Source organism: Grampus griseus (assembly GCF_964374135.1).
Source record: "Grampus griseus genome assembly, chromosome: 11".
Classification (NCBI taxonomy): Eukaryota; Metazoa; Chordata; class Mammalia; order Artiodactyla; family Delphinidae; genus Grampus; species Grampus griseus.
In genome coordinates this window covers 39,635,755-39,647,796 of record NC_139005.1, presented here as the reverse complement: position 1 = coordinate 39,647,796, position 12,042 = coordinate 39,635,755, and the positions used below count along the sequence as shown (strand labels likewise).

At 57.0% G+C, this 12,042-nt stretch overlaps 2 protein-coding genes across 2 annotated transcripts; one reads left to right on the top strand and one right to left on the bottom strand.

Moving 5' to 3' along the window:
- Window positions 1-333: 333 nt before the first annotated feature.
- Window positions 334-3,091, top strand: C1QL4 (complement C1q like 4; the record flags this gene model as incomplete). Its single annotated transcript, XM_082666338.1, has 2 exons — window positions 334-870; window positions 2,912-3,091. The coding sequence occupies 2 exons, from the start codon at window positions 334-336 to the stop codon at window positions 3,089-3,091; spliced, it is 717 nt and encodes a 238-aa protein (XP_082522464.1).
- Window positions 3,092-4,465: 1,374 nt separating this feature from the next.
- Window positions 4,466-11,004, bottom strand: TROAP (trophinin associated protein). The gene is made up of 14 exons (XM_082666230.1): window positions 10,850-11,004; window positions 10,558-10,744; window positions 9,869-10,026; window positions 9,642-9,779; window positions 9,368-9,450; window positions 8,663-8,715; window positions 8,053-8,174; window positions 6,988-7,104; window positions 6,821-6,904; window positions 6,661-6,720; window positions 6,247-6,381; window positions 5,467-6,091; window positions 4,999-5,192; window positions 4,466-4,551 (listed from the first exon to the last, which is right to left on the bottom strand). The coding sequence occupies exons 1-14, from the start codon at window positions 10,991-10,993 to the stop codon at window positions 4,504-4,506; spliced, it is 2,148 nt and encodes a 715-aa protein (XP_082522356.1). The 5' UTR covers window positions 10,994-11,004; the 3' UTR covers window positions 4,466-4,503.
- Between the last annotated feature and the right edge of the window lie 1,038 nt (window positions 11,005-12,042).

Here is a 12,042-nt window from a genome sequence, read left to right as displayed (position 1 = left end):
GGAACGTTAGACTGAACGAGAGGGTAATAGAGGACCACGGACTCTGAACTGTCGGGAGCTGTCCCTGGTCCAAACAACGGGGGGACCTCCGCCTTGACGGAAGGTTTGGGGAACGGCACCACTGAGGCGGGAGCCCACAGGGGCGGGGGGGCCGGGCGCAGCCGTCGGGGGGATCCCGACCCAGGCCCGAGCCCGGTCACCGCCTCTGGCGCCCGCGGAAAGCCCCGGGCCTCCGCCACCATTGCACCCAAGAGTGAGGAGGATCTGCTGGCCCTGGCCGCGTCGCGGCTGAGCCGCCGCAAGAGGGTGGCGGGCGCGGCCGTCGGGGTGGCCATGGTGCTGCTGCTGCTGGTGGCCATTCCGCTGCTAGTGCACAGCTCCCGCGGGCCGGCGCACTACGAGATGCTGGGTCGCTGCCGCATGGTGTGCGACCCCCACGGGCCGCGAGGCCCAGGACCCGACGGCGCGCCCGCCTCCGTACCCCCCTTCCCTCAGGGCGCCAAGGGAGAGGTGGGCCGGCGCGGGAAAGCAGGTCTGCGAGGGCCCCCGGGACCACCAGGTCCCAGAGGACCTCCAGGAGAGCCGGGCAGGCCAGGTCCCCCGGGCCCTCCAGGCCCAGGCCCCGGCGGGGTAGCGCCCCCTGCCGGCTACGTGCCTCGAATTGCCTTCTATGCTGGCCTGCGGCGGCCACACGAAGGTTACGAAGTGCTGCGCTTCGACGACGTGGTGACCAACGTGGGCAACGCTTACGAGGCAGCCAGTGGCAAGTTCACCTGCCCCATGCCAGGTGTCTACTTCTTCGCTTACCATGTGCTTATGCGCGGCGGTGACGGCACCAGCATGTGGGCGGACTTGATGAAGAATGGACAGGTGAGCTGCCCCTCTCCCACCCAGCCCCAGACAAGGTAGCTTTCTAATTCTCCCTGCATTCATTACACAACCCGAACCTCTTCCCCAAACACCGTCACTAAATCCAAGAAGGCCACATTGCCAAGAACTTAGAAATCGCTTCATTTAGTCCAAAAGGAATTGGGGGGCCAGAGAAAGAAAACGACCTGCCCAGGGTCTTATGGAACATTAGGAATGGTGTCAGAATTAAAACTCAGAGCCTCACACTCCGACTATAGGCAACTATACAGCAAACCTCTTTGGTATCTCACCGTGCCTCTTAGCCTCTTTTCACCTGTCTTGGGCAGCCCTCCTGGCCTTTGGGTTACCCAGCCACTTGATGGGCAAGTTACCGGAGTCTGGCTCCTTCGACTTAGAATGGAGTCCGGGTATCACGCCGTGGGCAGTTGGTATCTGTTCCCGTATGGGGGTCATTAAGCTTGGATTTTCAAGGAGAAGGTAAAAAAAGAAAGAAAACACTGTCTCATTTTCCAGGCAACTCTATTACTAGTCCCAGGGCCTGAGGTCAATTCTAGAGTGGGCCTTACCCTCAGCTAATACTGAGTCCATAGGCAGAGGTGGAAAATGAGGCAGCACTGGGGCCAGCCAGGCGGCTTGCAGGAACGAATTTGGGAGAAGGGAAGAGGCAAGAACAGATAAAGCAGAAGCCTTGGACCCCGGCCTGGTCCCTGCTCCTGTGGTCAGAGTCGGAGTCACTGCTGCCTTAGCTTGGAAGAAAAGTCCCAAAGACTCAGCTCAAGGTCCAGGACACGCTTAGGGGGAGCCAGAGGCCACAGGGGTGGGGCTGGGGAAATGTGCCTGGGCCACGCAAGCCGCAGGGTGTAAGGTTAGGGCTGAGCTGTGACCTCCGAACGCCCCGTGCGCGGTGGGGTGATTTGACCGTGGCGCGTCAGGCCTGCTTATCCCACCTGTCCGAACCCCAGGTCTTGCTACCGCTGCAGCACCCTTCCGCTCCAAGAACCGAAGGCACTACATTGAGGTCTCCCCCCAGCAGGGCCGCCCCAGGAGCCCAGGGAAAGGGAGTGAGAGTGTATGTGTGTAAGACTGTAGCGTGTGTGTGCGTGATTCAAGTGTGTCTGTGGGTGCGGGGTGCGAAGGTGTGAGAGTAGAGCGGTGGCTGCTTGCCTGCGGCACTGAGTAGGTGTGTGTGGTCTGTGCGGCGTGTCTGTGAGGGGCGGAGGGGGAGAGTATGTATCTAGAGTGCGTCGCTTCCCGAGGGGGCGGGGGTCGCGTGGCTCCCACACTGTATTCCGCGGTGCGGGCGCTGCGGCTTTGGGCACGGTAAATAGTGATTAGAATAATGATGAATAATTAATCAGTTAATAACCAGCCCCCTCGGGACAGGAAGAGGGGGCTGGGGAGGGGGCTGGCTGCGACGCTGAGGCGTCGGTGAGGCGACCTACAGCAGCGAGGCCAGAGGGGAAGAGGCACTACCTGTTTGGGCGGAAGGCGACCCCCACGTCGGGGCGCCCGCGGGCACTAGGAGGGACAATCGAGGAGGATTACATCATGGCATCTTCCCACAGCCTGCACCCTTGCTTACACACGCACAGACACACCTGTGCCCTATCTCTGGGGGAAGGGAGCACAAGTTTAGAAGGTCCGAGTGGGTTCAGAATCTTAAAAATTATCCTACAGTCTAATTTTATTTTTTAAATAAGAATAATAGCAAAACCTATATAGCATTTTCTTTGTGCAAAGCGCTGTTTTGTAACACACTTCGCACGTAGTAACTCATTTAATCCTAACAACCTGAGGAGGTAGGTTCTATTACTACCTCCTACCTTATAGCTCAAATTAAGGACCACAGAAAGCGTGAAACTTGCCCGAGTCCCAGCAGCTAGTGAATGGCAGTGCCTGCGAAGCACCTTGTCCTTCCCAAACCCTGCAGCCTGCTACCCTCGCGTCACCTTCACAGGCCCAGCTGCATCTCCTCGGCCGACCCCTCATCACCCCAGCTCCGCACAGGGCATGAGTGGGTTGTTCTGTTCCCCCTCTCTAGGTCCGGGCCAGCGCCATTGCACAGGACGCGGACCAGAACTACGACTATGCGAGCAACAGCGTCATCCTGCACCTGGATGTGGGAGATGAAGTCTTCATCAAGCTGGACGGCGGGAAGGTGCACGGCGGTAACACCAACAAGTACAGCACCTTCTCTGGCTTCATCATCTACCCGGACTGAGTCGGGCCCCATCCCCCGCCACCCCTCCGCTCCCCCCCTCACCCACCTTCAGCTTGCCCCACCCAAGGCGCCACCCCATCCTTTGAGAGACTGGGGGTGGGACGGGCCCTCCCGCTCCCGGAGGTGGCCTTTAATGGGCGGACTCTTGGTGCTCCGGGGTATAACTGAGTGGCTGGGGAGCTGAGGAAACTGGCCGGAGGAGCAGAGCGGCTTGGGAAGGGACCACCAGCATCCGCGCACATGCCTGTGAAAGCCGGGCCAGGAGGGGGGCGCAGGTCGTGGCCCTCTCTTCTCTCGGGAGCTAGGAAACAGGTTCACTAACTGCAGCACAGAGGCACGGAAAGCAGAAAACAGAAGGGAAGCCCTGGCTTTGGGGGAGGGAGAGAACAGAAACAGAAGGAGCCCTTCTAGGCGGGAGGAGACATCAGGGCGGGTAGGCGCTGGTCCTCTGTCATGACAACTTCTCTGCCATCCCCTCCTCCCCTCATCTCCATTTTCAGGCTTCAGGCTCTAGCCTTGGCAGCCTCCCTGTGAACTGGAGGAACCAGGAAATTCTTTCCTAGCATTTAAAACTCATCCTGCAGTCCCCATTTCACCCCCATCGGGGGTTAGGCCCTGGGGCTACAGCTGCTGTTGCCTCTTCCAATAAAGTGAAGTGGGAGAATGTGTGTGCCTCTTAACTCGGTGCACAGAGTGGGGGAGAGTGGCTGACCCTTTCCTCACTCCTCTCAAGGACCCCTACCCTATCACTCTCTGCCAGAGGCAAAGGTTTCATTATTCCTGGCAAGGCCTGCCTCTGGGGAAGCCGAGGAGGGGAGTAGCCCAGGGTTTCTACTCTGATACGGGGAAGGGTATCAGCTTCAGGAGAGCTTTGAGGCCTTACACTGTAGGGAGACGCCAACCAGAGGGACACTAGCAAGGGAGGATTCCAGAGGTATGGGTCTGGTGCTTCTGCTGATGCAGGGGGAGAATTCTAGGGAACTCTAGGCGATGCAGGAGTTGCTGACGGCTCCTGGGAGCGGCCAAGATCTCAGGGAGCAAGGAGAAAAGCAGCTCCCCAAAGGCCCACGTTCGCGCCCCCCCAAAAAAAAAAACACTCACTCATAGTGCTTGCTGGGAGGGTGGGGTGTGCAGGAGTGGGATGACCTGGACAGCTTCTGGGCGAGGGAGCCTGGGGAAGACTGAGAACCCAGGGCTGGCCTCTAAGCTGGAGGACACTGCCACCATGTGGACAATTGAGGAGAAACAGCAGTAGCTGGCCTAAGTAGGACCGGAGGAAAACAGACATTTGGACATTTTAGAAACTTTATTGAAGGACAAAAGGGTGTCAGCCCCCAGTACATGGTGTGGAAAATAAATAAGGGTTAAAAGGAAGGTGCAAGGCAGGACAGGAGTGGGTGGAGGCGTATGCCTCATGACGGAGAGTCCTGTGGGGCAGCAGAACCGACTGGAATAAAACACTAGGGAGAGAGAAGACCTCGTCAAGCCCAGCCGTCCTTGAACTGTAACCAGCTCTTCCCCCTGACCTCGTCACAGCCCAGCTGTCCTTGAACTGTAACCAGCTCTTCCCCCTGACCTCGTCACAGCCCAGCCGTCCTTGAACTGTAACCAGCTCTTCCCCCTGACCTCGTCACAGCCCAGCTGTCCTTGAACTGTAACCAGCTCTTCCCCCTGACCTCGTCACAGCCCAGCCGTCCTTGAACTGTAACCAGCTCTTCCCCCTGACCTCGTCACAGCCCAGCTGTCCTTGAACTGTAACCAGCTCTTCCCCCTGACCTCGTCACAGCCCAGCCGTCCTTGAACTGTAGCCAGCTCTTCGCCCTGACCTCTGTAAAGGAGCCGAGGATGGCCCCCTGCCCTACTTCCTACTTCCCACAGGCACAGCTGGCTGTGGACCGGAGGCTCACCAGGGCATCCTGCCGTTCGAGCAATGTGGCCACAGGGTTGGTGCAGACCCGGGTGAGGCCTGAGGGAGGGGCTCGGCTGGTGTAGAAGGCACACTCGTCGTCCAGGCGGGCCTCGTGGAAGTGGTGGATGGCGGTCAGACATGCTTTGAGGCGCTGCCTCAGGGCCAGTGTTCGAGGGGCCAGATTGCTGGGGCCTGAGGGCCAAAGGCCACAGAGAGATCAGGGCAGACTCTGGAGTCCTAGACTCCCACCATATACTGCCCTTTCCCACTCCGCGACCAAGGGCCAAGCCAATTAGGAGCACAGGGCTGAAGGTGCAGCCCCCCACTTCTTCCTGTGGGAGAGCCGGACTGGGGCAAGGGAGGTAGGGGAAAGAAAGCGTAGGATCACCTGGTGCAGGGCAGGCCCTGCTCCCAGCGAGAGATGAGGACCTCCTTTGTTCACAACCCCTTCCAACCAACTCCTTACCTGCCTGGCCTGTTGGGGGCTTCAGAGACTGGAGTGAGTGGATAGGGGGGCTGGCACAAAGTGGGCGTTGGGAGGAGAAGGTCAGGCTGGTGGTCGCTGGAGCCCACTGACTGCAGCAGGACCATGGGCTGGACTCTGGACTTCTGGGTTCCAGGGAGCAGGCCTCTGATACCCCAGGCTCTACCCTAGGGGAGGGCTCTGGGAGTCCTGTCTGCCCCTGGGGGCAGGCCTGAAGGGGTCCAGGCTCTCCCAGAGGGCAGGGCTCTGAAGCCTCCTGGGTGGAGGGCTCTGATATCTCAGGCCCCCTCCTATGGTAGGACTCTGGGGCCCCTGGTTCTGCTGGAGGGCAGGGCAGAGCTACCTCGGGCTCTGCTCCAGGGCAGGGCTCTGGTTCCCCACACCCCTCTGGAAGGTAGGGTTTGGGCAACCCAGAGTGCTGTAACATTCCAGGAAGATGAAAAGCCCCAGATTTATTCTCTGGGGCATTCAGAGTTCTAGAAATCTCAGCCAGCAGGGGCTGAAGTTCAACCACATCCAGAGAGGAGCCTCCATGAAGGGGGGCACACTTGCCGTCCACCAGCCCCTCTACCTCCTGTCGCAAAAGCTGTTGCAGGATACTGATGCGCTGTGGGTGGGACAGAGTGTGATGTCAAGAAGTGGGTGCAAGTCTTGTACCCACACTGTCCTATTTCCATGCCCACCCCCACCCCCGCCATTTCTCGCTTTCCCAGCCCCGTCACTGCCCATCGGGCATCAAAGCTGCTGCCCACACCAGCCCACCTGCAGCTTCAGCTCCTGGAGGTTGGGGGTTCTACTGGGGTGGGGTCCATAAGGAGTTGACACGGGTGGCTTCCCAGGACCCTCCTGCAACCTTATGCCACTCTCCTGGTCAAATAACCGGACTGCAATCTGCTCCTGCCACATGGGAGGAGAGGGGCCACGTGAGGAAGCCAGGCTGGAGTAGGAAGAAGACTAGTTTGAGTCTTCAAACTAGTGAGGAAGGGATCAGGGCCTTAACTGAGTGGCCCTAGACCTGGATTAGGAGGGGCAGCAGAGAAGCAGGAAGAGTTGGAGAGTTAGGCAGCTTTTCCAGAGAGCCCACTTGCTTCAAAACTGCTGGGCCTCAGGCCAACGGGACAGAGCGAGGAAGCTCAGCATGGGAAGGTACTTACCCAGGGCAGGGCAGATACTTACCCAGGGCAGGGCAGGCTCTTCGGGGCAAGGCTGAGGGGAGAGGCCACTCAACCACTGGGCCTGGGACAGAAGTGAGATGCCATGACTTTCCCTGTACCCATCCATCCCCTTCCTCCTCCAGCCCTGGCCTAAGCCAGCTACCTCCCCTGCCCTCTCTCACCTGCCGAGCTCTGGGGGCCGATGGAAGGGGTGTGAACTGGGTTTTGGGGCGGATGGCGAGACGCCGCAACACTGAATATGAGGTCTGGGGAGAGATGGGTGTGGTTGGGCAGGGACAAAACCGAGACCTCACAGTGATCCCAGCCCCCAGGAGTTGTGGATACAAACTGGAGCTGAGGGGCCAGGGGAAGGCACACGCTGAGCCCGTCCAAAGGGTGATGGCCGGGTGATGGCAGGTGGTATCACTTGGCCAGGGGAGGGCATCAGGCAGGAGTCACGGCCGTCCTGTGGAGAACAAGGTGGAAGAGTGATCCCTCCCGCTTGGCATTACTCTTTCTTGTCCTCACTTGAGCAGCCAGTGTGATTCTTTTGAGATCTAATCAAGTCATGTCCCTCCCTTGTTCATCCCCCCTCCCCATGGCTTTGCACTCATTCCAAGTAATAGTCAAGATCTTACGCTGTTTTATAAATCCTTACCCAACCTGATTCTGTCATTGCTCTAACCTCTCACTTCCTTTCCTTCTTACTCTGCTTCAGCCTCGCTTTTTTGCTGATCCTTAAACACACCAGGTACATGCCATCTTTGCATCTGCAGTTCTTGTGGCCTGGAACGTTCTTCCCCAGATTATCTGCATGGCTCACTCCCTCAACTCTTTCTGCTCTTCACTTAGCCGCACCTCAGTGAGATTCCCCTGACCGATCTACCTGAAACTACAGTACCAATCACCCCCTTCCACTTCTCCTTCCCTTTCAGTGCCTTACTTTCTTTTTTTTAAACAGATAACTTAGCACCATCTGACCTACTATATATTTTACGCGTGTGTTTATTTTTTGTCTCCCCCTTCTAGAATGTGAACTTATTTCCTACTGTATATCCAGAACCTAGAACATTGCTTGGCACACAGTAGCTGTTCAATAAACCCTTGTGGAGTGAAAGAATGAACTCTCAGATCTGTCTTACTCTCAGCACTGATCTGATGGTGATACAAATGTATACCAGACTGTGACCTCTCACTCGCAGGCCCCGGACACCTGGTAAACAGAGGCCAGTACCACTCTGGAGAGGGCCTTGGGTCCATCTAGGGCAAACCAGGACCCAGTTAACATGCTGAGATCCAGGCTGGGACTGCCTGGCTCTACCCACAATCCTCAGTGCCGCTGCTGCTGGGGAATCCCCCCCTGCATCTCCTCTGTGCCCTTCCCCCAGCACAGAGGAGGAAGGTCCCAGCTCACCTTGGTGTGTGTTGTCTCTCGGGTTTCTTTTAATGGTACTCGCTGAGCCAGACCGAGGGGGCCCCCTCCTCTTTCATCTGAGTGAGTGACAACTTCATATTCTCCTTCAGGGAGAGAGGAAGCTAGGAGGAGACAGGAAATTTGCTGCAGTGTCTGGAACACACATCAAAGTCTGGCACAGGGCCCTGCAACCCTAGTCGGAGGTTGCAACCTCCGACTAGGGTATGCCAGTTTGACAGCCCCCACTGCACCATCAGGGGTGGGGACCCATCCAGCATCCCTTTGCAGGCCAGCACTATTTCAGTAGTAAATCATTAATCTGAATACCCTGAGTGGGCTAGGGGTGCGGTGATGGCTCTTAGGGGCTGAGGACCGAACAGTGAGTGGAAGGTAAACCCTACAGGAAGCGGCAGAGAGAGGGTAGAGACGGGGACCACCTCCTCCGACACAAGTGCAACTGGGCCAACCTCTGGCCTATCAAGAAGATCTCTTCCTCTCTGTCTCCTTCTGATCTGGGCTTCCCGCCACAGCCTGCTGAGCTTTCTCTTGTTTTGCTCCCTACAAGCAGCTCCCCTGTCCCTGTTGTCTCCCCATGGCCAGACACACTCACCAGGCTTGACAAGGGTCTCCAGAAGCAATCCTGAGGCCTGGCTCACTGAAGTCCTGATGGCGATAAGGACAGCAGCTAGCAGTCACTGAGTACCAAGTACGAGCTGGGCCCTGTGCTAAGTGCTTTTCAAACATCATCTCATTTAATTCTCACGATAACCTCAAATGATAATATAAACATTATCCTCATTTGACAGATTAGAGAAACTGAAGTGGGAATTCCCTGGCAGTCCAGTGGTTAGGACTCTGCGCTTTCACTGCCAAGCACCCGGGTTCAATCCCTGGTTGGGGAACTAAGATCCCACAATCCACGCAGTGGCGCAGCCAGAAAAAAAAAAAAAAGAAAAGAAAAGAAACTGGAGCTCGGAGGGTAAGGCAAGCTTGCACAAATCATAAGTACTAAGAGTCAGAAATCAAACCCAAATCCCATTTACTGCCACGGTCTGTGCTCTGGCCACGAAACAAAAGAGATGGTACCTCTCAGTTCTGTCCCCTCCTTGTCCCACAGCCTGATGAAACTGATGTCATATTGAGGCCTGGCTGTGAAGGCCTGACCCCTATTGCAAGGGCTCACCCTGAGCACTCACAGATTTCCCCCTTCCGCCCTGGGCTGCTGGGAAGTCCTAAAGCTACCGGAAGGCCCCAGCTCTGAGGGACCCCTGTATCAGACACTGAATCATTCTTTTCCAGATGACCCTCTCCTCACTTGCTGTTGCCACCTGTCTCTCTTCTTAGCTCCTGGAAACCGGGAGGAGCAGAGGGGTGAGAGGAAGGTCCTGAAGGTGGAATCTGAGCCATAGGAGCAAGAGAAAAAACAGAGTCAGAGGTAGGCCTCAAACCTTCAGGCTTCACCAACAACCCCATCGGCCTCCATACCAACCCTCTGGCTCATCATGAGGTACCTTCCCTCCTAAGGCCCAGCTCTGTCCTTGGAAGGAGTTCCCAGAAGCACTGAGTATCAGCCCCTCAAGGGCACTCACCAGAGCCTCTAGCCTCTGGGGACACAAGGTCCGGCCTCGAGGTCCTGGTCCCTCCAGCCTGGAGAAGCAGGAAGCTCTGGCAGGGTCCAGTCGGTGGGTGGGGGTTCTGGGAGCCAAGTATGCAGAGGCCCGGGCATCCTAGGACCCCAAGAGAGGCTATCAGTACAGGCTCAGGATTCCCTCATCAGCCTACTCCAGCCTGATCTCCTCCTATCCTGGCTCATTACCTGGCGCCTCCGGATGGTGCCTCCCTGGTTCCCTCGAACCAGTACTCTCTGAGCCAGACTGGGCTGGCGCCCCAGGCGACAGCTCTTCACCCCCTCACCTGACAGGATGGTGGCCAGGGCTGCAGGGTCAGCCACAAACTCTATGGTCCCTGGAGCCTCTGCAAGGGAAGAGGAGAAGGAAAGGTGAGAAGGAACAGGAAGCGGGGAGGCTGAGGGGTCAGGGAGCCCAGCAGAGTCACCTTGAGGTGTAAGAGTGAGCCGAAGAGACTCATATAACTGAACTCAGCTCACCAAACATTCATAGGACTTTGCTCTGTGTAAGACACTATTCTAGGCACTGACACCCTGAGACAAATAAGACAAAGCCCCCATACTCAGGAAAGCTATCATCAAACTATAGAGAGGTAACAGACTCAAGTCCAAGTATGGACATGTTATAAGAGAAGTACAGCAAAGCATGCGAACACAGAGCAATTGATTACGACTGGGAGAGGCGGAAAAGGCTTTAGAAGAGATGACGCTTTGCTGAAGAAAGCAAAGGGCTTCTAAGAGCAAAGAGCTTTCTAGCAGCAGGGACTAGGAATTATAGTAAGCAGGAGACCCGGGAATGCAAAGCCCCCAAACCCCACTGCCACCAGCCAATTCTCCTACCCAGCCAAAGAAACTGTCTTCAAGCCTCCAACAGGTACCTGTCTGGAGAGGGGGCCTAGGTCCCACATTTTGTCTCCCAGGGCTAGGCCTGAGCTCCTCCAAGGGGTTCCGAAGCTGAGTACTCCCCACCAATCTCTCCGATTGCTCTGTTTGATGTGTGGCTTTCGGCCTGGGGCCTGCTGAGTCAACGAGAGGGCGCTGACTACTGAGCTTCTGCACCAATCTCTGAGGGAAGGGAGAACAAAAAGCTGGGGCTCAGCGTTGGGGTGCGTTGCTGGTGTGTGCTGCGTCCTTGTAGCTACTGTCTTCACCCCCCACAACCCCTCTTACCCTTGGATCTTGGTTCTCCTGGTCCAGGGCGCTGGGTTTGACTGTGGGGAGAGGCGGGCGTCTCTGAGAGCGAACGGGAATCTTGCTGGGGGTAGGAGATACACCCCGGAGGAGAGGATCCTTCGTGGCTTGGAGGGTAGTCATGACGACTACAACTGAGACGGAGAAGAAGGCAGGATCAGGGATCAAAGGTCAGCCAGCTCGGGGCTTCGGTCCTGACATCCCTGATACTCCCACCTCCACCCAAATCCATGCGCCCAGAGGACCCGGCGCCTGCAAGGCCTCTTTTCTGGGGGTCTCCTCCTAACCCTCTGAGCCTATTCTTTAGCCCCAGGACCCCAAACTGCTTCTCCTCCCTACGAGCCCCCGAAGCCCTCATTCCCTCCAAGATCCCGGTGCCGCACCTCCCCCGGAACCCCTCAGCGTCGCCCTCACTTGCTTCGCTTTTTCCCCGGACTCTCTCGGTTTCTGCTGCAGATACTTCCCCAGTTTGTAAAATACGCCAAGCTCCTGATTGGCTTGTCTGCGCTCCTGCGGAGGCGTGTGTCACAGGATTCAGCTGTCCAATCCGCAGGCTTCGGAGGCGAGGCCAAAAGAAGGACTAGTCGTCGAGCCGCTTTCTGGCCAGGAAAAAAACTGACCCGACTCAACCAGCCAATCCAAGAGCGGAGCGCGGGGTGGAAGAAGAAGAAGGAGACCTTTCTGAGGCCGGCGAAGGCGTGGGCTCGGAGTCTGAGAGACAACGGGCGCTGGGTACTCTCGCGAGGTCTCGGGACTGGTGCGGGACGGTGCAGTCTCGCGGCATTGTGGGAAGGGCTGGTGTCCTGAATGAGGCTAACTGACGGTGTTGGAGGCTGGCCCGAACCGCTCACCCGACTCTGATCAGAGTTCGGCGTCAAGCTGTGGGGACTCCGCTCCAGACACATTGTAGGAAACGACCGTACGTTGTGCCTAGGCCGAGGAACTGCCTCCAAACGGGCGGAGAGGGCTGGAAAAAATTGAACTGAGGCTAACAATAACAAAAATAAAAAGAAACAATCACTTTTTTCACTCCACCTTTACGAATGGTGAGGTGTGGTCTCCATTTCACAGATAAGAAAACAAGGCTCAAAACAGTGTCATTGGAACTCAACACCACAGGCCTGGAGGACCGTTGGCAGGCAGGGGTGTGAAAATGAGGGAACCTAGAATGG